The sequence below is a fragment of the Frieseomelitta varia genome, unplaced genomic scaffold (genome assembly GCF_011392965.1).
Source record: "Frieseomelitta varia isolate USP_RPSP 00005682 unplaced genomic scaffold, Fvar_1.2 scaffold_666, whole genome shotgun sequence".
NCBI classification, from domain to species: domain Eukaryota; kingdom Metazoa; phylum Arthropoda; class Insecta; order Hymenoptera; family Apidae; genus Frieseomelitta; species Frieseomelitta varia.
Genome location: NW_025110441.1, coordinates 1 through 23,868, shown reverse-complemented (window position 1 = coordinate 23,868; position 23,868 = coordinate 1). Strand labels below are relative to the sequence as shown.

The 23,868-nt window shown below is 37.7% G+C and overlaps 3 protein-coding genes and 1 long non-coding RNA gene across 7 annotated transcripts; 2 read left to right on the top strand and 2 right to left on the bottom strand.

Annotated features, from left to right (window-relative positions):
• The first annotated feature begins 1,002 nt into the window (after positions 1–1,002).
• On the top strand, positions 1,003–9,016 carry LOC122535091. 2 transcript variants are annotated; one of them, XM_043666301.1, is made up of 7 exons: positions 1,003–1,355; positions 3,956–4,145; positions 4,529–4,768; positions 5,938–6,024; positions 6,442–6,573; positions 7,137–7,288; positions 7,541–9,016. In XM_043666301.1, exons 2-7 carry the CDS (start codon positions 3,957–3,959, stop codon positions 7,665–7,667), a joined length of 927 nt encoding a protein of 308 aa, XP_043522236.1. In that variant the 5' UTR covers positions 1,003–1,355; position 3,956; the 3' UTR covers positions 7,668–9,016. The 2 variants fall into 2 exon arrangements, with proteins under 2 accessions (XP_043522236.1, XP_043522238.1); XM_043666303.1 differs by lacking the exon at positions 5,938–6,024 and having other exon boundaries at positions 1,010–1,355.
• Positions 9,017–9,823: 807 nt separating this feature from the next.
• On the top strand, positions 9,824–10,791 carry LOC122535093. 2 transcript variants are annotated; one of them, XM_043666306.1, is made up of 4 exons: positions 9,824–9,915; positions 10,037–10,167; positions 10,327–10,411; positions 10,597–10,791. In XM_043666306.1, the coding sequence occupies exons 2-4, from the start codon at positions 10,037–10,039 to the stop codon at positions 10,789–10,791; spliced, it is 411 nt and encodes a 136-aa protein (XP_043522241.1). In that variant the 5' UTR covers positions 9,824–9,915. The 2 variants fall into 2 exon arrangements, with proteins under 2 accessions (XP_043522241.1, XP_043522240.1); XM_043666305.1 differs by having other exon boundaries at positions 10,324–10,411.
• On the bottom strand, positions 10,760–14,206 carry LOC122535094. The gene is made up of 2 exons (XR_006308082.1): positions 10,904–14,206; positions 10,760–10,857 (listed from the first exon to the last, which is right to left on the bottom strand). It is a non-coding gene; the product is annotated as an uncharacterized LOC122535094 (long non-coding RNA).
• A 900-nt stretch (positions 14,207–15,106) lies between these two features.
• LOC122535092 lies at positions 15,107–22,404 on the bottom strand. Of its 2 annotated transcripts, XR_006308081.1 has the most exons (4): positions 21,976–22,404; positions 20,849–21,004; positions 16,678–20,745; positions 15,107–16,571 (listed from the first exon to the last, which is right to left on the bottom strand). XR_006308081.1 is itself a non-coding variant. In XM_043666304.1 (3 exons), exons 1-3 carry the CDS (start codon positions 22,305–22,307, stop codon positions 20,589–20,591), a joined length of 645 nt encoding a protein of 214 aa, XP_043522239.1. In that variant the 5' UTR covers positions 22,308–22,404; the 3' UTR covers positions 15,107–20,588. The 2 variants fall into 2 exon arrangements, 1 of the variants encoding a protein (XP_043522239.1); XM_043666304.1 differs by having other exon boundaries at positions 15,107–20,745.
• Between the last annotated feature and the right edge of the window lie 1,464 nt (positions 22,405–23,868).

The following is a 23,868-nucleotide window of genomic DNA, read 5'->3' as shown; positions in this document are numbered from 1 at the left end:
CTTACGAATGAAATTTTACAAAAGTTTGTAGTCTTTATTGCGTTACAAACTGGTTTTTTAGCTCGAATGTATCGTACATTCGATGCAAGTTGTATACCTTGGTACAAAACCTTGATACAGAACAGAATTCCAACAGGTAAAGGGAAATTGAGGAATGTGTTGGGAATCGAAGATACGTACATACATACGTACGGTTCGATTTCTTCTCTTTTTTCGTGAATTGCAGGTCGTTCTAATTCATGGTGATTAACGAGATGCTCCTAATAAGAAGACACGACTCCAGCATCCCGCTACTGAAACAGTTATGATGAATCGCGACCGTCTAGTTCGGGGTGCACGCAACGTGAAATGGGCCTTCAAGAAGAAAAGGAAAGCCTCCGGATGTGGATGACCAACCATCGTCCAATTTATTTGATCAACATCGGTTGACAAACACGATCATTTCAAAATTCATTAACAACTTTACCACTTTACTCTGATAAATTGCGAAGTTTCTAATCTTTTATACATTTTTCTTTTTTTTTTTTTCAGAAATTCTTTACATTCGTCTTTTCGATGATATAGCATGTCAGTGTCACGAGTGTTACATGTTACACGTACTGTAACTGGTCCTTGTCTTGATAAACTAAAGAAGGAATCCAGGAAAGCAAGAAGTCTCGCAACGATCCCGTAAGTGGGCAGAAAAATCACCCAATAAGAAAAAATTCACCAGTGTCGATGACCACAAGCCTCTACGATTTGTATTTTCAAATGTAGACAGACAGTCCACGGATATTCGCGGAAACTTTTATTTTTATAGTAAATCGGAGCAACGTGGAACCTAACAAGGAATTTATTTTTATCCACCTTTTATCCATCTGAATATTACAATGATATATTTTATCATGTAGACCCTTGCATATTATGCGCGAAACTCACAGTTCAGTTAAAAGCTAACGTTTCAAAATGATCTCTAGCGTAAGTTGGAAAGTTATAATTATGTTGCAAGAGTTCTCGTTTCGACATTCCTCGGAAATAATTCTGGTAGTCAATTATTCAACGGAAGGAAAATAGACGAAGGAGAAGTTGGTGGCTCGAGGGCCGTGTTCTGCGCGAGAGAATTCGAGAAAAGGCCGATGGAATGTCGAAACTGTAAAATCTGAACGAAGAGTATTCGAAAAGTAGACCTTCGGGATCGACAGCCGGCAGTGGATTGGTCCGTTCCATTGAAAATAATGCCAAAGGCGCGTGGTCATTGGCCGTTCGGTCTATCCCTCCCCCCACGTGAATCCGCAAGCTATATAGAACACCTCGCGTGGAATTTCATCTTCAGAACTGAGAGTCAGTGTCAAGGAAGTCCATCTGGAACTAACGAAGTGAGTACCTTGCAATTTGCCCAAACAGAAATTTGCACTTTTGTCAATACTTATCCATGTTCCAGCGTCTGTTTCACCTGTCAATTTCCGAGATCCTTCCTCATTAACGATCCCGTTTCCACCGTCTCCATCGCGACAGATCGTTTTGCTTTCGTACTTCTACCGTTTGGACACGAGAGAACGTAACATCGAAAGCCGAGCTCGGTTGCTCTTCGGATTGAAAAAATTTTAAGCCCTAAATTTCAAGTCCTATCCCTCATCGTCGTCAAACGCTCGACGGAAGCGCGAAAGCCGCTTCTTTTTTCGCATCGCATATTAGAAATAATGTCGCGTGACGAGTACGCGAGCGAATGACTTTTACAGATTTTACACCCGCGGCTACAGTTAGAAATCGTTCGCGATTTTTTTCCCGCATCAGCGGGTACCGTTTTCGAGGGGCGTGGCTTCGCGCAACTCGTCTTCTCTATTTGCTTTCGAAAAACTGTTCCTCCATTTCTTCTCTTCTGCACCTCTTTCTTTCTTTTTTCTCTTCGAACTTCTCTCGTCGATTTGAAAATGTACACCAGGCGACTACTGGAAGATGAAAATCTCCTTTAACTAGCATCGGAAATTCACTCGGTTCGTTTCTTTTTTTTTTTTTTTAATTGTCGAAGAAGAGAGTTCCCTTTTGCTCGATAATTTCGACAGTTTCTTCGTCTTCTTTTTTTTTTTTTTTTGTTACTTCGCCTTAGTCGTTCAGTGCAGCGGAGAACAAGGAAGACAGTAGGTCGCGACCGCGTTTTCAGGTAACGGTACCTGCCGGGTTCAACAAACCGGTAGCTTCGATCGAGAAGTGGGCTAACCTGGTGCTGCCAGGTTGACCTTAACCGCTCTGACACACTTTCCTGTCACTCGTCGTCGTCGCTCCTCCGCTCAGCGCCGGTACCATTTCGTTTCGTTTCGTTTCGTGTGTTGCCGCGCGATCGCTCGCCTTTCTTCATCTGGCCGTCGCTCTCCGAGACTCGAGATCAAGGTTGTCGATACCGGACTACCTAGGTAAATCTGGCCTCCCACATCGGGATTACGGAATCATTCCTCTTCCTATGTTTCGCTCGGGAAACTGGAATAGAATTCAATTACACTAAAGAAATTACTTTCTGCCTTCAATTATTTCCAATAAATTTCCGATAAATCTTACACGTGGATTCGTGCAATTTTTTTCATCTTCACGTAGCGAAGAGTATATAATTGGAACAGTAACGATTAATAATTTAAATTAGCAACAGCAAGTCGCTTGGTCTCGTTTTCAAATCGTAAAGCGCGTAGTTCTACTTTCATTCAGTCACCAATAGTAAGGATATTTTTTTGTTTTCTCCCCCCTCGAAAATTGTGAAGTATTGAAAAAAAATTTTTCCCACGATTAGATCCACCACATGATTTTGAAGATCGAGACTTCTTCTTTAAAATCTGCTGCTACAATTTTCTTTCAACGTTTCACTGAACTTTGAACATTCAGGGTTGAGCGACAAAAATTAAAAAAAAATTCTAAACGTCCTCATTTGATATTCAAAGTTCAATAAAATGGTGGAAAAGAGTCGTGGAGCTAGTTTCAAGGTCATCGCAACTGGGGAGACTTCAGTCTCCAAGATCGTGGTGGATTTAATTACAAAGGAAACAATTCTTCAATTTTGCAAACGTATGAATGTTTACAATTTTTCTGAAGATAAAGCATCTTTTGAAAGAACAAACTCAGGACTGTGAAAGTAAAAAGGCTCTTCACGTCTTAAAAATGAGATCAAGTGGTACTGTTGTATGATTTTTCATTACAATAATTCAAATTATCGACAATTTCTCATCACTATTAGTCGTTATTCACTTATGCTCTTCACTGTATGAAATGTCCAAAGCAAGGTATTTTTCACTTTTTAGAAAATGAAACGAGCTTGTACAAATATTCACAGCCAAAGATTATTTCCGTTCGTTTGTTCGTATCTTTTCATTTTCTTTTTACAAGTATTCTAAAAAAAAACAGTACTTTTATAAGTATTCTAGAACAGTTTGTAGTTTAATCTTGTCTTCTTCTTCATATCCGTATGACTTGAATGTTACATATTTCAGTAAACATTATACGTTTCAATAAATATGCATAGTTTTCAAACATTTGGTTTCAATTATTCAATATACAATATCGTAGTTTCCTGCATGTATGTCTACATTAAATAAAGTACTGCAAAGAAAGAAAGAGATATCAATAGATGAAAAAATGAATGAATGCTCGTGATGAGCAGAGTTGAAAAGAAGAAAGGAAAATGGAAAGGAAAAGAAGAGCATATGTGGAACGGAAGCTGGCACATACTTAGAGCATGACTCGAGATCACAGATTTAAATTCTCTCATGAATTTCTTTGCTCATCCCAGTTTTCTCTTTTTGAGTCATCCGATATTTCATATTATGAGAGATCTTTCACATTTATACCTGTATAATAATCTCAATCAATTTCACATTTATACCTGTATAATACATACCTGTATAATAATCTCAATCCACAATCTCATGATTGAGCACACTCTCTTTTTAATTAATCATCGAGTCGAGGTTCATCGATACTGGTTTCCTTTTAGAATGAAATACAATCAGTACGTGTCGCTATGCTTGGTGGCGCTTGTTCTTGGACAAGCAGCATCATTGCCGCAGTATCAGCAGCAATTCCAGCAGCAGGTCAGGGACGAGAGGAAATTCGCGGAGAAGCCAAACGCCATGAAGAAAGTCGCCCTCGATGATCTGGACGACATCAGCACCAATCAGATTCAAGTAAATCCGATCAGAGATGTTTCCCTGTATTATAAAAAAATATCCTGATAAGTTTGACAATTTTGAACTCCTATTATTAAAAACACCAGCTTATTAAAACTCCCATTATCAAAAAAAAAAAAAAAACTATTATTAAAATTCCTATTATCAAAAAAAAACTAACTATTAAACTATTGTCAAAACTCCTATTATCAAGAATTCTATTTATTCATTTATGATGGAGCTTCAACTGGCTATTATCAAAACTCTATTCACTCATTTGTGATGGAGCTTATTTGCTTTTTAGACTAAAAATGAAGAAAACGATGCAAGTTGAGCAATTCTAAATTTCAATTTTCTTAGATTCTGAGACTAAACTGGTATCTTCATTTTGTCCCATCCAGGAAGGTGGCAGTACCGGGTTCTCGTGGTCGAACATGCTGAGCATGCTGATGCAGATGCTCCTGGGGCAAACAGGCGGTGCAACTGGCCCAAGCAAGAACGAGATCGACGACGGTGCACCAGCCAGCCCTTGGGCAAATTTGCTATCGGTCGGGCTGAGAGTTCTCACCGCTCTTCTAGGTGGCCCCCAGCAATCAGTCGACGGTATCGACAAAGTTGACAACCAGAGCAGCCCCATGCAGGTACGCTCGCCAACGATACACACTCCGCCCCTCCCATTTTTCGTGACTACGGTCATTTCTGCTTCAACGTGAGACCTCGTATCAATCATCTTTTCAATCCACCTACTGAGAGAATCAAGCGTTTACAATCAATTGCTCTTAGGTTCACTTTGACGCTGTGAACGTGAACTTCTTGCTGGTACAGTGTATTTAATAGATTGAGAGGAAGAAAAAAAAAAAAAAAGAAAGAAAGAAAAAGAAAAACAGTGTTAGAAAGCAATCGGAGGATCACTTGAAACGGTTCCGCGCAACAGGAACAGCGAGTTTCCGAGACTTTCATCTTGATTCGGGTCGCGTAACGAAAGCAAGCGCAAGCCGAACTGACTGTACCGCGAGAACAACCGATTCTGGGTCAAACGCATCACGTTTAGACTCGAACTGAATTATTCCATGGTAATGGCCACGCAACGGAGCCAGCTTGTTATCGCTTTTTATGGAATTTCCCTACGGATCTCTCCTTCAGGCAGAATCATCATTCTTTTCGTTCGTCCCTGCGACAGATGTCGAGTTCTTCTTTTCTTTTTTTTTTTTTTTCTTTCAAAAAAAAAAAAAAAAAAAAAAAAAGAAGAAGAAGAAGCGTACGTACAACAAAGCATTACTCGTTTAGAATTCGAGAAGAGGAAGAAGTTCGTTTGTATTCGCACGCACTGTGTGAAATAACGTCGTCGCTTGTGTATGTGTTTATCTTTTACTTTCGTACGCAATTTTTTTTCTTTTTTTTCTTTTTTTTTTTCTTCTTGCAAGAGAAATCACGAAAACGACGTACGACGTACGTGTGTTCGTCGACACGAGCTGTTACTTCCGTTAACGAGCTCCGCTGTCTCCTTTCGCAATTAGAGACACTGGACACGTTAACGATCTTCACGTTTTCTAAACGATATAATTCCCTTTCGATCTGCTTTCGATTCGAGTCCCTTTGTTTCCCTTTCGCGTCCCACGAAACTGCTGATGTTGATTCTTCTCAATTCGAGGCGACACGTGAGATGTCGTCGTACGTCGCTGTGATCTCGTGTAAATTATTAGAGTACAGTATCTCTGTTGCTTGGGGCAACGTTACAGACTCGACCTCCTTGTAAATAATCATCAGAGAATGTTAACTTAGAGCACTATGGCTGGTGTCGGTTGTTTAGGGCATTTTGACTGCGGTGCTGGGCGCGTTTCTAGGACAGGGCAGAGACCCCGATCAGGTTGCTGTCATGGCTAAAAACGCTTCTGAGGTTAGTACCTGCTCGAACACATTGTACATGAATGATTTCACTCTCTGTCTCTCTCTCTTTCTCTCTCTCTCTCTCTCTCTCTCTCTCTCTCTCTTTGAAAGACGTTTCGTCAAATATCCAATAGTACATATCTCTAAATCTAAACAGAGTTGAAACAAAAATTTATCATCACTGTACTACTAACGAGAATTCTACTTTCTACATTTCTGCGTCTGTGAATTCTTTTTTTATCTTTTTAGAATTCTTGAATTCGGCGAATTCTTTTAGAAATCAAAATTGACGAAGCGTCGACGAGCCACCAGAGAATAAAATAAAAAGTACGCTTTCCAAACGTAGTAGAATAATGCTTTTGCTCTCCGTCGTTTTTCGCCTCGAACCACTTCCCACCGTTTAATGGTTCAAATTCTTCCGAAACAGTTCATTAGCATAGTGATCAATCTTCTGGACGCGTTGAAGACCTCGTTCTCTCATCGTTCCATGGCAGCTAGGTCGATGGGAAGACGGGACACCGTCTCAGAAGCTGCTGTCGCCTCCATTTCCATGCTCAAGGTACTTGAATCTTGGAGATGTACACTTGATTCATCTTGAAATTAATTAATTTATCTTTTGGTATATTATATAGTATAATATATAATTTATATAATTATAGTATAATATATAATATAATATACAATTTATATAATTATAGTATAATATATAATATAATATACAATTTATATAATTGTAGTATAATATATAGTATAATATACAATTTATATAATTATAGTATAATATATAGTATAATATATAATTTATATAATTATAGTATATTATATTATGTTAATATATTATATTTAAAGTATATTAATATATGTTAAAGTATATATATTTAAAGCATATTAATATATGTCAAAGTACATATATTTAAAGCATATTAATACATGTCAAAGTATATATATTTGAAGCATATTAATATATGTCAAAGTATATATATTTAAAGCATATTAATATATGTTAAAGTATACATATTTAAAGCATATTAATATATTAATGTATATATATTTAAAGCATGTTAATATATCAACATTATCCCTTATTATCTTAAAGCATATACTGTATGGTTTTCGTTTTAGGGCTACATGAGGTCGGTGAAGTCGTTTAACAACGTTGGTCGCGCGGAGGACGAAGGTCAACGAGGTTGCGCCGAAAGGGCCCTCTGCGAAGCCAGTGCAGAGTGTGTTGCCGATGCTCAGGGGACATCTTCCATCTTCTGTCAGCTTGGATCGTAAGTATCAAACGTCTATTTGTTCTTTTAGTTGAAAGAAAGTATCTGGGAAAAGGAATCGTTATTAAATATACAAGTGCCGAGTGTATCGAATTATTTTGTAAATTATTTCACAAGTACAAAAAAGAACAGTCATTTCTCTTATTTTCCCTTCGGATTCCTTCTCCGGGAAGCTCCTCGATTACAAATCTATAGCATTAATAAATAAAACAATAACTGTCAGTAATAAAACTTTTTACTTTTCCCTTTTAGGTACGCGACGAGTTATCTGCTCCAGAGGCAGAGCGGGGTAGGCTTCGAGGCGTTGTACGAGGCAGGTCGACGTGGACGCACCGGCGAGGACTGCAGAACCTTGTTCATGGACTGCAACGCCGTATGAAAACTCGTTCCGATTCGTTCAAGTGCGATTTAGACCCTCTGGGACTCGACCAACGCCGGACTCGGTTATCTGAAACTTATCTCTACAATAAATTACACATGCCTCAACGAAAGTCTCTTGAAAGTCAAAAAGTTTTAGGAGTCTGTCAGTCGACCGATTTGTCGTGTCCCGAGGGTTCAAATCGCACCGACGCGACGGAAGAGTAGCTTTCATACGCGAGAACCGTGCCGAGAACCAAAACCACAGAATGACAATACCCTCTCGAAGCTCTCGTTCGACGAACTCGGCCCCTAAAGAATCGACGAATTCCAATTGGCCAATTGTCCCGAAATTGCCAAGCTCGGCGTCGAAATTCGATGAAATTCTGGGTATAAATGTGGGTGTGTCGCGATCGATCAACGACCGGTCAATTGATTCATTGATCGATCGACAGTTTGCCGTTATGCGTCGCTGCTGTTACAATTGGTTCGATGAAATGTTCGACGAAACTCTTGGTGCCCCCTGGTGACCGAGGCAGGAAGTCTCCGGTCCCCGGTGGATCCTGAGAGTTTGATCGTTCGCGACTAGAGAGGTACAGGCGAGAGAAGAGAGAACACGCGAAGTGGGAGAAGCATACACTTTAACGTAGAAGTAGACTGAACGAGATTCCAGGCCTGGACGAACCTGTGTAACGTTCGGACAGGCCTCCACGACGATCACGGTATTTATTTCTATTTATTGAACTTAGCGGGCGTAGAGCTAGCGCGTAACCACGAGACTCGAAACAACCACCACGTGCAAGGGGCACCCAACTTGTTTTTCCGTTGACAATCGACGAGCTAATTCTGTCTGAACTTCAATCTGCGTCTTCTTCTTCTTTTTTTTTTTTTTATTTTCTTTGGTGGCGATCCGAGCCACACATTTTCACATTTAATCTTCAGCTTATTCGCATCTGCTGGACGAGACAGTTGCTTCGTTTCCGGGAGGAAGACTAGGTTTCAGGTAGTCTGAAGACTACCAATGCTTGGCGAATCAGACGTGACTGGGATTCGACTGGAACTACATCCTGGAATGGTGGCCCTCCCTAGATTTTCGCACGAGTTAACGTCTCAGGATATTCGTTTCGTTTATGTTATTTAATAAACCTGCTCAAAATTATCTGTTGTATATAGGAATTATATATGTATACATATGAATGTACGTACATATACATATACACATACACACGGGTGGAGTTTTCTTTTTTCCGCAATAGCCACGTTCTATTTTATTAGCTCAGTTAGCGTATCTTTGTTAGACGTAAGTTGTATGTATGACCGTGCGGTACGATGACATTTTAATCGAAATTAATAAACGTTCTCATTGATGAATGCTCGTAGTTTCCTTCTGATCCTCAATAACCGGACAGTTACGGTAGGTCAAGGATTTAAAGGATCTGAATCCAAAGGAATTCGATGATTCACAGACAGTAAGCCAGAAAGCAAAGAACTGAAACGTTTGAACGACAAAAACGATGAAAATTTGAAAGTTTGGTGTATCTTATTTTCTAATATTCTATATTCTAATTTTTATCAAAATCGTCAGAACGAAATTTTGCAAATCAGTTTTGGCACTGTTCTGTTAACACATCTTCGTACATTTTGCACAACTTTTTTTTTTTTGCTTGAACAGCATTCTTACCTTTTAATAAAAATATGCCAAAAATGCTCCTTTTTATTCTCCATTTTTGATACGACACCTAAAAAAAGAAACAACAGTTGCAAAAAAGAAAACCTTGAAATGTTAGCTGTCAAAATATACAATGGCAATACGGTATAGAATGAAGTAGGCTGGTTAAAAAATACAACTAGCGACACTTGTGGGAGAAAACGAAATTACTTTCTGTACAACCCATAAAATTCATAATGACCACTTCTTTTTGTTCAATTATTTTATAACGCAATTGAAACTAAGCCAACGTTGATCGTGGGCAATTACGATCCTCGTTAAGATTCCACTTGCTCCGTGAACGTAACGAGGTCGACTGTCACAGCAATTACTCGGCTTAAAAACATTAAGAGACAATGAATTTGATGTCTCTGAAATTAAAAGGATTATGCTCGTTCGCGTGACAATGAGGACATCATTTAACGGTGTAAGCAGTGGACAGACGTAGAGAACCTCCACGTTCCGTGACAAAAAGCTTGTTCCTCAGTTCGAATTAACGCGTAAAGAAGGAAGGTTGTGAAAGGCGGAAACCTCTCGTGTTTTCATCAGCAACTCGTCAAAGGTAAGGCATCCAAGAAACTCAAAGAAACTTGTACTTCTGTTAAGTAATCTTCTCTTCTGATTTTTTTTTTTCTTTGGCGAGATTACAAGATTTTCCTGAGTTGCTGATAACTTTTATACAGATGACGTTTAAATCTTTGATGAATTTCGGAGGCTACAAGGATTCTTATTATTCCAACATTGAGAGATACCACAGTGGTCCCGGTGGCTATCACCACAGCGGATCTGGAGGATACCATCACGGTTCGCGAGGGTAAAACATTGAAATCAAGCAGAATTTTGTCAATCATTCTGTTTCAATCAAACTTTTCAACGCGAACGACGATTTTACATCTTGGAAATCACAATTCTGATTTATCTTTGATCAACCTTGATTTAAATTGTCACTGAACTGGCAAAATGTTTTTAGTAGCAGCAAGGGCAAAGGAGGTGACAAGGGAGCCGCACTTAGTGCTCTAACGCTGCTTGCTTTCCTCTTCCTGTTGAACGTCATGCAGGTAAACTCTCATTGTTCCTCGTAACAACAAAAAGATGGAAAAAAATGTCAATTAATTCGTCACGCTAAAAACAAAACCAATTATTACACAAAAGCAGAGTAATTGTACGATTGTATAATTTAATATTAAAAAAAAAAAAAAAATGTATCGTTTCACGTTGGACTATTCTGTTTTGCACTTTGCAGCAATCGATGCAGGACAACATGCCAACGACGCCGACACCGACAACCGGGTTTGTCATACGCGACGCTGATCAACCAGTGGTGGTGGACGCGAAGGAAGAAAAGGAGAACGCCAAGAGGGACGAGGCGAAGCGCGTTAGTTACGGGACACCAGCAAAATCCAAGATCCAAAGGCTTAACAGTCAATATATTAAATGAAATTAGATTAGTACACAATGATTTGGTACAGGTAGTTAGTTGAAAGTAGATGAAGTGAAATGAATTCTTTTGGATTGAGATTCAGAATCGAATCAGCTGCTCTCGCACGTACGTTTAACAATGTCACCCTTACTTAAAAGATCGCCAGCGTAATGAAATTTGTATTAAGGTAATATTTCTTTTTTTTTTTTTTTTTTTTTTATTGAATTCATTCTGTAACAATTCCTTAAACAGACGTGCTTCGAAATGTCGTATAAGTATATAGCATATACGCTCTTCTCGTAAAACGCTCCACCACTTTTTTCATTTTTTTCTTTTTTTTAATTCTTTTTATCCTCTTTCTATACATATATATATAATTTTGTAATTTTTCTTTATATATATATGTATATATATATATATATATATATATATGTATATAATAATAGCCGTATAATTTCTTTGAGAATAAACATACAGCGAAAAATGTTGATCTCTTTCTTTCTTTCCTTCTTTTGTTACTTTTTTTCTTCTCCTTTTATTTGTTCATCATTTTTATTATATTACTCGTTTTACACGCGAACGAATTTACGGATACGAACGGTTGCTTCCGGCAAGTCGACGCGGAACTCAGTCGAAAGATATATATTTATAAGAATAGACTCTATTAGGAATAAATAATTTGCTGTCTCTCAGAAAATAACAGGCTTAGAGCCGTCCACGACGAAGCTTCTTGCTTTATTTCCTACGGATTTCTCTCTTTTTAGTTTTTTTCTTTTTTTTACGCCATTTTTTCCTATTTCTTTTTTCTCTCGCTTTTGTTTTCCTTTTCTCCCCTTTCTCGCGCCTAAAAAAAGAAAGTTTTCGTTATAATTAACACAGAGCGGAGCTCCTTCCTTTTTCTCTTTTTCTTTCAAATTTTCGTACTAATAACGCACGACAATCGTTCCTTTCGTTTGTCGTTTCTACAAACGTTCTCCCGTAGATTCTTCTTGATCTATGTTTCACGAATATTCCTCGCGTTTCTCTTCGCACACCGCGATACAACGATGTGTGATGATCAATTTGCACGTGTGAGACGGTTCCGGTTCCTCAATAAGACGATTTGATCAGCGACCAACTGAACAGATCTCTGAGGAATCTCTCCTCTTCAGAGATTAAGAATAATTTGGTACTTAACTCGGATATGCCCAATTATTCCTGGAGAAACTAACTGCAACGTTACGTTTGCCTCTGTCTTTTGGCAGCATTTAACGCACCTTCTGCATGGAATAAATTAGGAATCAACAACGCGACTAACAACAACTGACACACCTCAATTTAACTCAAGTACTAAATTTAATATGTTTAAGCTCGCGAATTTAATAACGTTACCTCGTGATGGAAATTTGGACATATCTGGGTTAATGAAAAACCTTTCGGTGAATTTGAGGCAATAGTGAAAATCCTTCGGGATCGCTTGGAGGCCCTTCAAACTTTGGAACCGGGCAGGAGAGAGGAATCGAAGGCTCGTCACTGCATCAATCGATCTCACATCGAGAACCGTTTGTCGTGAATTAACGAAGACCCGTGTTCCCCTTTATCCTGAAACTTTTATAATAATTGATATATTTCTGAACAATTAAAAACCCTCCGTAGGCAACCATCAGTAAGTTCTGAATCGCGATTTGTTCGCAAACAGAACAGAAATTCTAGTCGACCCAAGGAGGATTATTAATTTCCGAACAGTTTTAGACATTCGTGGTATTTTCTAGTAAACTGCTTTTTTTCTTCATTTTCACTTTCATCTTGCAAACTTTTCGACTCGTGGACGATTCCTTGCCACGGATTCATCCGCAACGTCCGGTACAAGCTCCCGCTCTTCGGTCTCGCAGCTTCCTAACGGCGAGAGAGCATTCTAGAGTCTAGAAGAACGCGTGTTTAAAATGATTGAGCCATTCGTCAAAACACAAACATCTGTTTTATTCTCTTTCTCCGTCCGGTTGCTTTTTCTGTCACTTCCTCTCTCTCTCTCTCTTTCTCACACACTCACTCTCTTTTGTCTTTAATTTCTCTCTTATCTTTTTAGCTCTTAGCTCTTTCTCTCCCACTCTCTCACACCACGATTCTCTGCAGCGTTTTCGCGATATGCACTCTCCGATTTTTCTTATTTACACAACAGTTCTTTTTTTTTTTTTTTTCCTTTTAGAAACATCGAAACATCGTAGCAAGGGAAGTTCGGCAGCTCAAAGACATGAAACTATGCACAAAACGTAGTGTCACGTGACGCTGGTGACGTAATAATTTCTTCTTTCTACCAAAAAGCAATTTCAGAGGCGAAACACACCCTTTCAAAGACTTTTGATATGATTGTAAATAATAATATCTCTCTTGACTTTTCGTATTATTATAAACACTTATAAAATTGTATGTAAAATATACGTACGCGATTTTCAAATTGTTGCATTTGAGCGAGGCGGGAGCCATTGTGTGGCGTGGACGCGTCTTTTGCGCATGCGCTTAATGTGCGCGTGTCGCATGCGCACGAACACTTGCAAGAAATTCTACCTCGAGGTACGCAGAAAATAAAATAGATTAAACGTTATATTGTTTTCTATGGTCTCTTCTGAAAATTTCTCGCCATCGAACACGAGAATTTTTCACCACCACAGCATAGACCATGAAAGACAATAAAATTTTTACAACTTAACTTCTCTTTCTAGATTTTACGAAACTTGGCAAATATTCACGATAACGTGAGAAGCTGACGTTTCTTTGGAGGGGCGTTTTCGTCTTCTAGGACGATTTTTCAGTAAGAAAAACAAATTGTCACATTATCATCATTGCGTCAACTACTTTTCCACAAAGTTTCAAATTTTTTTCTCAATTTCTTCCCGAACTTTCCTTCTCAGATATTTCGCAGACGTCTGCTAGTCGTCAAGTAGCTTAAAACGTAAATGTAAACGCCGTGTATTGCAGGGGAGGGGGGGAGAGACTGGAGGAATGGATTTTAACCAGACTGAAATGTCCCAGCGAGTTTTAGGAATTTCTCTTCCGACAACTTTTCATTTTTCATTTTCTTCGCCTTTCCCTGTCCAGTAGAACCGGAAAATGATTTCATCAATACAGTTTTGGCAATGCAATTTGCAATTTTATCTCCCCGTGCTTCTTCTTATTCTTCGAAAATACTGGAATAATCGCGCGAAAAGCTCCTGCTGTCTCAAAACGACCGGGCCGAGATAGAATTGACAATACTCGTTAACTAAATTATTATTGCAAAGAGTTCGATAAAACCGATAAAAAAAGTTTCGAACTATTTGTTCAAATTTTTGCTGGAGAACGGAAGTATCATCTGCATCGAGCAGACGATCTCCAGAATTAATCACTAGACCGCGCATGTTTCGTAATTTTATACATTAATTAATTATATAAATAATTATATAATTAAATATATAAATTAAAAATATATATTAATTAAATATATAAATAATTAATTAATTGCATAATAATTATTTGCGAAAATAATTGAACATCTTAGGATAGAAAATTTTAAAAATAGAAAAATGATAGAAAATTCTAAGGAGTATTATATACACTTTGAATGTTTTACATAATTCTGCGTAGCGTTTTACGCATTTCTGTACTAGAAAATACATAAAAATTTGCACTGTAAAATCAATATTGCATTAATCCAATTATCTTTAAATTGTGTTCTTTTTTTTTTATGAAAAGAAAATCCACGGTTTTTCTTTTTCTAAGATTCCAAAATTTCACGAAATTTGAACAAACTAAACTGTTTATAACGCTCTGATGAACTGTTAAATTATATTGGTCTGTAATGCGTTAATCTAATTTTCTTTTCTTCTCGGCTCCTTCTCGTTCTGTTTCGAGAAGACGAGTCACGAGTCAGGAACGCGAATATGAAAAGTTGTGGAAAAATGCTGCGGTGACGATGGGACCATCAGGCTAAACATCAACATCTAACAAAAGACTCGTTGATCAAAGATCCTTCGATCGTCGACGGACTAGCTGCTAAACTGGCTAAATCGTTTAACGGACTCGTTTAAGTTACTCTGTCCGTGCCAATTGTCGCCTCTTCTTTGTTTAATTTGAAGACGACGACGCAGCACGACTCGCTCAATTCCTACACGCTTATAACTCGGAGAACTCGGAACGAATATTCGCTCGTCGTTTTCATCCAAGAAACGAGGAGAATGGCCGTGACAATCGACTCACGTACGTCCCAGTTTATCTTCTCGCTGTGAATCGTTCGCTTTTTTTTTTTTAAATGAAATTCGACGAATTTCAATTGCGCGAACGACAGACAAGGAATCACGGAATACATATTCGTAATATGACAATAATTCGAACGAACGTTACAACGTAATTGAACACAGTCTACGTTAATGCACAAGGTCTGTCTCGGAAATTACCGAACTCCTCACAAACAGAGAGTTAATAGAATTGATAGCGACATTTGATTTTACTTTTCACTCGTTTCACGTCCAAATTTTATAACGTTTTGGAACGTATTAATAAGTTACAGCTAGATTACGGAGTTTTACAAATAAAATTAAACAGTACAGAATGCACACAATGTGAAAAAATGTAATATAGTGTGCTTTATACAGTATTTGGCACGTAAAAAACAATTTCTCTACCTCTATTTTGCATTTTTTTCAATTGTATTTTCAAAAATACGAAAATTGCATAAAAATCCGCAGTCCAACAATTTTTGTATAAGTATTATAAAATGAGTTTTCATATCTCGTGTAACTTTTTTTAATTCTTCTTTTCCTTTCTTCCTTTAATTTTTTTTTCTTCTAAATTATGGATTATCTCGTACCATTTGGTTTTTAAACTTTCTTTAATTCTTCTTTCTCTTTCTTCAATCCTTTTTTATTAATTCTCTTCTACGAAATAATTTTTTTCTTTTAAATTATGTATCTTCTCGTACCATTTACCTTTTATACTTTCTTTCGTCCGCCATTGTACATCCAACATATAAACAAGTATCCTCAACAGCATTCAACAAAATGACCTACTTTCAAAAGTCATTTGATGCACTAGTCGATCTTGTATAATATATTTCCAATAAAACATTTTCCCTCGAGTTTTGTTATCCCTGGAAATGTTTGGTTATGTCCGAGACAGACGTTGCCACGTGGTGAGAAAGTCGACGACAAAACTCGACTGAAAAATCTCGCTTCTTTCGATTCCTCACCGAAGAGAAACTTCACACTCTTTCCAGGGTTCTCCGACAAGAGTACACTACGGTATCGTTAAATCGCGACGATCGATCGATACAGCTAATTGGTTCCTGCTAACGATTTGGTTAATCGTCGATTAACAAGGCAAAAGGAAAGGTACGAAGGGGTCTCGAGCGGATCAATTTCAGCGGAAACCTTCCTTCCTCTTCCTTCTTTCATTCACACGGGAATCGCTACTTACGCTAGAACCTGATATACAATGCATTCTCACCGAGGTACTTGAACGTTCGTAGTGTGTCTTTTTGCGAATGTGTGTGTTACAGTTGGAAACATCTCGAAAACATAATTGGAAAATATTTCTTGATCACGTTTCCAAGATGAGAAGTAAAAATACTAACTAACACGTCCCATTACGAAATTTGTAAACTCAGATTTTTTGCTGCCTACGACGAAACGATCAGCGATCATAAATTCACAAAGAGAAAAGTAAACAGAGATAAATTTGCAAATGAACAAGCATAAACGAACGCACACGTATATCCATGCGTATTATGATTCGTTTTCATTGTCACTAGCCATTAGAAATCTCATAGCACTGCAGTAAGGCCATCACTAGAAAAATAAGAATAAAAACTTGTCTCATCTATTAAATAGTATAAGTTTAAATATCTTTACGTGGCTACTATTAAATATTTTATGTATTTTTTGCATAATGTACCTGGTGATTTTTGGAATCTCAATTTTCCCAAATCCGCAGTCTAGTCTCATCAGTGTTAAAAATCGCATAACGTTAAATTTAGTAACGTTGCCAATCTTTTTTTTCTTTCTCACTACAATGTCAATCAGTAAAGTTTCAAAATGTTTCGTATAACACACACACATGTAACATTGTATATACATAAAGATTTTCTATGACGCGCGTTCAAATGCACTCATGTGAATTCACTACGTTTCGACACGATCCGTCCAATCGATTAACAAGATTCTCTCGGTTAACGAGGATCGGACAGCATTACAATTACTTCTATTACCTTGTACTCTTCAATTCGACTTCTGCGGAACAGAATCTTTCTGCGGCATTCATTTCTTTTTTTGTTTTTTTTTTTTTTTTTCTAAGGTTTGAAACATAGCAGACTAAACAAGTCTTCGAAGCGCTTACTGAAACAACGAAACAGGTGTCGATGCTCTAGAAGAAAAGTTTGGACATCGTTCAAAAGTTGTCGAACAATTTGGATTACGTTCACAAGTATTAGGACACTTATCGATGATACATAAGCAACAGAACAACTGTCTAAAATAAAGTAACATACGCACGCTGTTACTATTGAGCTATAATAATTACTAACATTGACGTTAGTTGAACAAACTTTTCTTTTTACGAGTAGAAAACTGTGATCAACATTATTAAAATACATCTACAGCTGTGATATACATTATCTATGCATAAGTATTTGGACACTTCTGTAGATGCAATTAAAACCAGTTCAATCTCTTTGGTTTTTGGTATTTCTAAAAATACAATTCAAACGAATCTTTTTAATTTAAATATTCTTTCTTGCAATTTCTTTCAGTATTCATATCATGTTTTTTATGTAACTGTACGATTACCATTGAATGAATTTATTATCTAAGAAAAATTGTGAGACAAGACTGATATAATTTTAAAAAAAATCACACCTTGTATAATATCAAACAAAGTGCGGACAGTGACTGTCTATTGTATTGATGCAATTAATGGATATTGATAAAAAGGAATATTATAACAATATAAAGTGGCTAAAGACTCTGCAGAGTGACTTTAAATATATCTTCATTGTTGACTTAAAACGACTGAAATATGTGTTTCTAATCATATTAGAAAAGTTCATACAGATTTTACGAAGCATCACCTATTTATTAGAAATGAATATGAAACTTGAAAATGCAGAAAATTAATAGTAGAAGAATGTTTGTCAATCAAAAAATATTTGAATATTTAACTCTTGATGGAATTGCACCGAGTGTCCAAATTATTTATGTATGATAGTGTTTGTCACACCAGTACAGTTATAACAAGTTAAATAATTTCTTTTCAGACGTAGATCGTTTGAAAATTGCTCGTAACAACATTTATGATAGCGAATTACAAGCTTCATTCAAGCTTCTGACCCAGACAATTATCTTACAACTATCCTATTTTATATCTCACAGTTCTAAATCAAGAGTTTTCAACGTAAGTAAGTATTCTTAATAATATTTCAATCATTCCTAATTTTTGAAAGTGTCCTAATATTCATGTAACGATAAGGTTTGTTCCAGTAACGCGATACTGAGCAACCTAAGCACACCAATCTCAACGAAATCAGATCAATTCCCTATCGTTTGACCTCGTCGTGCTTAAATTCCTGACATCGATACGTTCGCTTTTCGCTGTTTCTCAGCAGAGCCACTGGAGATAGATCAGCTACATTTCCCCTTTCGAACGACGACTTTGAAGATAAGCTTCCGTTTTTCTGACACTCGAAGCTCGAATAGAACACGGCGAACTCGAGGAGAAATGAGATTTTCAATGGATATGAGAATGATATGCACCACGCAGGGTGCATCGAATGCACACACGTTCGTCACACACACGCACACACGCACGCACAAATGCGATCGCAAACAACACGGTTCGCCATTGATACAAATCCAATGCCCGAACGTTCTTCACGCTCTTCGACTCTCGCGTCGAAGATCAATCGCCTTTCGCTTTAATAGAACACATTTCTCGCAGTAAAGTCCGGGAGGGGACCTGCGGTAACAATCGTTCGCCTCGACGAACTTGAGACTCTTTACACAATTCTTTACACTTGCGGAGATACTTACAGATATACTATAGGTCTATCTACATGATATGAAGCTATCGAAGTGATCTCCCTTCGTCGCACGAGAACGCCCCTCTCACGCCGTGCAGTCAAACAAAATATTCTCTCTCTCTCTTTCTCTCACTCTTTGTGTTCGGTCTACGAAACGCGTTTAGGAGGGGAGCTCGTTGCGACGAAGTTTGCTCGGATGATATCCGAGGCACGCTTGTCCTCTGTACTTTCCAGGGCGATCTAAACGCGATCGTGAAAACTATATATAACCGGTTATAATTTCTCTCTAGCGCGAAGAAGCGTCGACGTTATTTGGTTATTCTCGCAGTTTCGCAACAGAGCTTCAATGATATCGAGGCTTTCCTTAAAGTCATCGCTCGCGAGACGTACATATCGCGTCTTCGTCTCGGGCCACAGGTTCTCGCCTGGAAGCATTTGGTCAATCACGCGCGCATCAGCAAGCATGCCTTTGTTCTCGCTTTAGGAGGTAACACGCGAGTCTAGCGGAACGAAGGAACAAACGAGTTCTCGTGGAAGGTTATACCCTTAGACTAAAAAGAAGAAAAAGAAAAAAAAAATAGTTTCTCGAACGAATGACTGTTGCAAGGTATGTACAAGTGTGTGTAATGTGTCTGTGTATGTTGAACGATACTTAGCGAGAAATGCGGTGGAGCATCCGTGACACGTTTCTCATAAAATCGACTACGAAGCGCCGTTAAACAGCAGTAACGTTCGATGTTTAGCCGTGTGATGTCTCGAGAAAACAAGGGCAGGACAGCTTTGATTTGTAGCCAACGAGTCGAGAAAAGTCGAGGGAGATTTCAACCGTGTGCACCCCCGTGGCGCGAGTATCAGGGCATCGATGGAATCTTTGAAAATTATTCTTCGAAATGATCACAATCTTTCGTTTGAAATAACAATATATCATGATATTATATTATGAATGATATATTGTTATTTCAATATCTTCATCAATTTTCACGTTATTGTAGCTACACACATACGTTCGTTTACAATTTTAAACAAACGTAAAATTCTAACGTCTAATTTGAATGCCAACCGTTTCATTTTGTACGAAACCGACAGATGTCCTGATAGTCACGGGGAATACACGGTCGGGATCGAATTTGCAGATCCTTCCATAAAACCACGCGTCACAAAACATAGACGAGAGACTCTGAACACGTTTGACACGATGTCTATCGCATAACGAACGACTCTGTCATCTCGAATCCGATCACCAAAACATTACATATATATATATTGCTAATGCGTGTTCTCGCTGAAGCAACGAGGAGCAAAATGTGTTGCTCGTTGTTGCTCGAGTGAAAAACACGGCTCGACTCGATACACGCGTGTCCACTATACCAGACATTGCGACAGTAAAACGAGCGATAAAACTCCACTATTAAAATTGACACATAGACGAGTGAATCGTAAGACGTTTACGACCTCGAAGAGGAGGAGTTTAATAAAAAAGCATCTCTGACAGAGACAGAAAGAGAGAGGGAGAGACAGAGAGAGAGAGAGAGAGAGAGAGAGAGAGAGAGTGAGAAAAAGAGAGAGAGATAGAGGAGAGAGCAGAGTTGATTCGTTATCCAAGTAGACGACGCGATTCTTCTAGAGCGGACCGGCGAAAAGAGGAAACCAGAACAGTGTTGGCTCGAGAACAGTTCCCAACGAGGAGAGAATTTCTTCTTCTTCTTCTTCTTCTTCTTTTTTTTTCTTTTTTTTTCCTTTTTTCATTTTAACAGGAGGATTAATAAGGCGAGGCGTGCCGTGAAAAAAACTATTATTGGTGCAGGGTCTCGTCAGTCTCGTCCTGGGATACGATACTGGACCGATTCGACCTAACGTCCAGATCGATGCTGAACGGCTTCGTCGAGCTGGTGAACAACGGCTGCGTCGTGTTCTCCTCGATGCTCAGGCTATACTCCAGCGAGCTGTCACTGAAAATACAGAAACAGACCTCTACTCATCACTAGCGTCTTCGACGATTGTTCTACGAGAACGATGCGGCTTTGATCGACAATCATACCCGGGCGCGTTTACCTGACGATGCTGGCACGATCCATGGACGTCGACGTAGGTACCGTGCAGTTGTCGCCGTTACAGGGCCTCTCCCCGTTGCTGCTGCAAGAGGAGGAGGTTCTCGTCGCGGCTGATTCCTTCATCGACGCCCGCCGCGATTCCTCATGGCACTCGCACCTGTTCCACGAAATTAGTTATGAAATTGCAGAGGATACACGTAGAGGATACCGTAGAGTGCCAAACTTTTGCTCAAATTTTTCGCGTTCAAACTCATCCTTTTTTCATTTTCATCTCATCCTGTTCAGACTAAGTCACAGACTAATCCTGTTTGTTTTTTTGAATATATTATTTTTATCTAGAATGTATGCATTAAAATATAGTAATGAGTGAAAATTTGATGTTTGGCACTTACAATGAATGTTTTCGATAAAGACTCTTTAATTATTTAATAAAGAAAAGCCTATTGTATTCAAATATTAAACGTTTATAATCCTGATATTCTATTATGTGAACAGAGCATTTAGTAATAGATATCTTCTTTTGTACTAAATTATTTCATGTATATCACTACAAATTTCGCAATTATAAAAAGAATACAAGAAGAAGAGACAGTATCAATATATCAATGGAATGTAATGCAAGAAATTTCGCTTAAATTGGAGATAAAAATTTTCCAATTTTGATAGTCTTTAACTTTTTTATTAGAATGAGTTTTAACTTTTTTATAGTAATGAGTGAGAATTTGATATTTGACACTTACAGTGTGTTTTTTACAAGAACTCTTTAATTATCTAATACAGTAGAGCCTATCATCTGAATACTTTAATATTTGAATGTTTAACTGAGCATCTAACGGTAATAGATATCTTTTTTTATCTTAAATATACGCGTTTCATGTGTATGACTACATGTTTCACAATTGCAGAAAGTTGAGATACAATACTAAAGAAATTGCATACATTTTCATAGAACTCTTCTCAAAATGAAAGTGTAAGGCACTTGCAAGTACTCTTCAATTTTAAACAATTTTAAACCAAGGTATTTGAATCGTCACACTTTTGCGTCCTTGTTTACTTTAAATGAAACAATGCCGATCTCTGTCGCAAATTAAATAATCTTCATCGTTCGTTCACCAAGATGAAATATACCTGCATTCCTCCGGTTGAACGTAGTTGTATCCACCCGATTTCACTTCGTCCTCAGGTCGAGGGATCGTCTGGATCCTTTTCGGCGCTTTCCTCTTCTCCGGTATCTCCTCGAAGTTGATCCAGTTGCTTGGCCTAGCCGTGGCCCTCGGTGGCAGTGGAGGAGGACTCGGCGATTTACCAGCGCTCTTCCGTCCCCCGTCAGGCACCTTGCCGGCGAACTCCATGAACGTGTTCGCCGCGTGTTTCCGCGGACTTTTCAGCTTGAAACTTTCTTCCCGTGGCAACGATATCTTCATCTTCTCAACACGACGCTCGTCGAGGGACGTCTGCATCACAAACTCGTCGAGCAGCGTCGGGTTTATCGGCGTCGTGGAACGCGGCCTCTCGATCGGTATCGTTCTGCGAATATGAATAATATTATTTACCTGGATTAGGAATTAGGAAAATATGATTTATTGTTGTACGTGCGTCGCGATTCGTGTTATTGATTTTCCTGGGGAAACAGGCTTTTGTGAAATGTCATCGAGTCAATTAAATGAGAGAGATTTAATGTTATTAATATAATAATTAATATTAATATCGCATGTTTGCATGTAATATTATTAATACAACATTAGTATTATACAACTAATATTAATATTATTTGATATGAACGTTACAATTATTTTAGCAAAGTTTGGCAACAAAAGTTCAGTCTTATTAACGAATTTTACTAATAAAAGCAATAAAACGGTCATAGAGACATAATATTATTTTAAATGACTATATGTATGTGCAATTTAGTTCAAAAGAATCAGCACATTTCTTATTTATAAAAAAAAACAACGAATTTTACTTTGAATTTTCGAATTTTTATTTTGCATTAGGTTGACGTAATAGTACGTTGCTTCTTCACAACATATCATGTATATAATAAAAATAATTTCCACGAGATTATGTGCATTGAGAACTGGTTTCATAAGAATTATATCAATTTTAAAATTGGAGAATTCCTCGAATAAAATTGTTGCAGGTGTTGTTTAAATAATTTCTGCTTGAAAAGATTGTCTAAGTGAAATGAAGGATATCTTTGATCTGATACAAATTTACGTTTTCGCTAGACGTTTCTCTTCACATAAGAAAATCAAACAAATATTTTTTCTGATTAATTAATAACAAGATTCTGAATATTGTGCAAATTTTCTTCATGCTGAATATACGTGGTCTGTAGCAAATTTTTTGCTACTCGCTATAAAAGATAAAATTTAATAGATCAGTATTAGGTTAAGTATTAGGACTAGTTAATTATTAGGTTAAGTTTTAGGTCTAAGCTTATATTTTATTTAGTATTATTTACTTTATTATATATATTATTATTTATATTTTATTATATTTAGTATTATATAAGTATTAGGACTAGGTTTCGTTAAATTCAAATTGGATTAAAAATACACAAGTATTAGGACTAGTTAATCTCTTGCGCTAGTAACTGGTTCGCGGACCATAACGAGTGACCAAACCGTCTTATAAAATAACTCGTCTTCTTTTTGAATTCATCGATATATCACTGGATAGAAATTATTAAGAAGTAATAAATTTATTATTTGTTTTGCCTGGGTTATATTTCAATACACTTAAAACTGTGAAAATATTGCCAATTCTGGGCCAAATATTCTCAACGTGCGTCGCACGTCATTCCAGCGCAACAGGTTAAGTATTAGGTTAAATATTAGGGCCAGGTTAAGTATTACAAATATTAGGACTAGGCTCGTTAGATTCAAATTTCAAGTAAACAACATTTCATATGCATCAGCCCAATAATAATTCCTTTGGAACGAGCAAATCCTTTAGACGAACAAACAACGCAGTCACAACATCGCAGACACTGTGTAGGACACAGCAAAGAACAAAAAA

Coding starts and splice junctions, on each gene's coding strand:
- LOC122535091 (XM_043666301.1), top strand. CDS start 3,957: ATGAAATACAATCAGTACGTGTCGCTATGCTTGGTGGCGCTTGTTCTT. Junction 4,146..4,528: donor TCAGCACCAATCAGATTCAA/GTAAATCCGATC, acceptor TGTCCCATCCAG/GAAGGTGGCAGTACCGGGTT. Junction 6,574..7,136: donor CCTCCATTTCCATGCTCAAG/GTACTTGAATCT, acceptor TTTTCGTTTTAG/GGCTACATGAGGTCGGTGAA.
- LOC122535092 (XM_043666304.1), bottom strand. CDS start 22,307: ATGCAGACGTCCCTCGACGAGCGTCGTGTTGAGAAGATGAAGATATCG. Junction 21,005..21,975: donor GTTCAACCGGAGGAATGCAG/GTATATTTCATC, acceptor TTCGTGGAACAG/GTGCGAGTGCCATGAGGAAT. Junction 20,746..20,848: donor GATCGTGCCAGCATCGTCAG/GTAAACGCGCCC, acceptor CTGTATTTTCAG/TGACAGCTCGCTGGAGTATA.
- LOC122535093 (XM_043666305.1), top strand. CDS start 10,037: ATGACGTTTAAATCTTTGATGAATTTCGGAGGCTACAAGGATTCTTAT. Junction 10,168..10,323: donor TACCATCACGGTTCGCGAGG/GTAAAACATTGA, acceptor AAATGTTTTTAG/TAGCAGCAAGGGCAAAGGAG. Junction 10,412..10,596: donor TCCTGTTGAACGTCATGCAG/GTAAACTCTCAT, acceptor TGCACTTTGCAG/CAATCGATGCAGGACAACAT.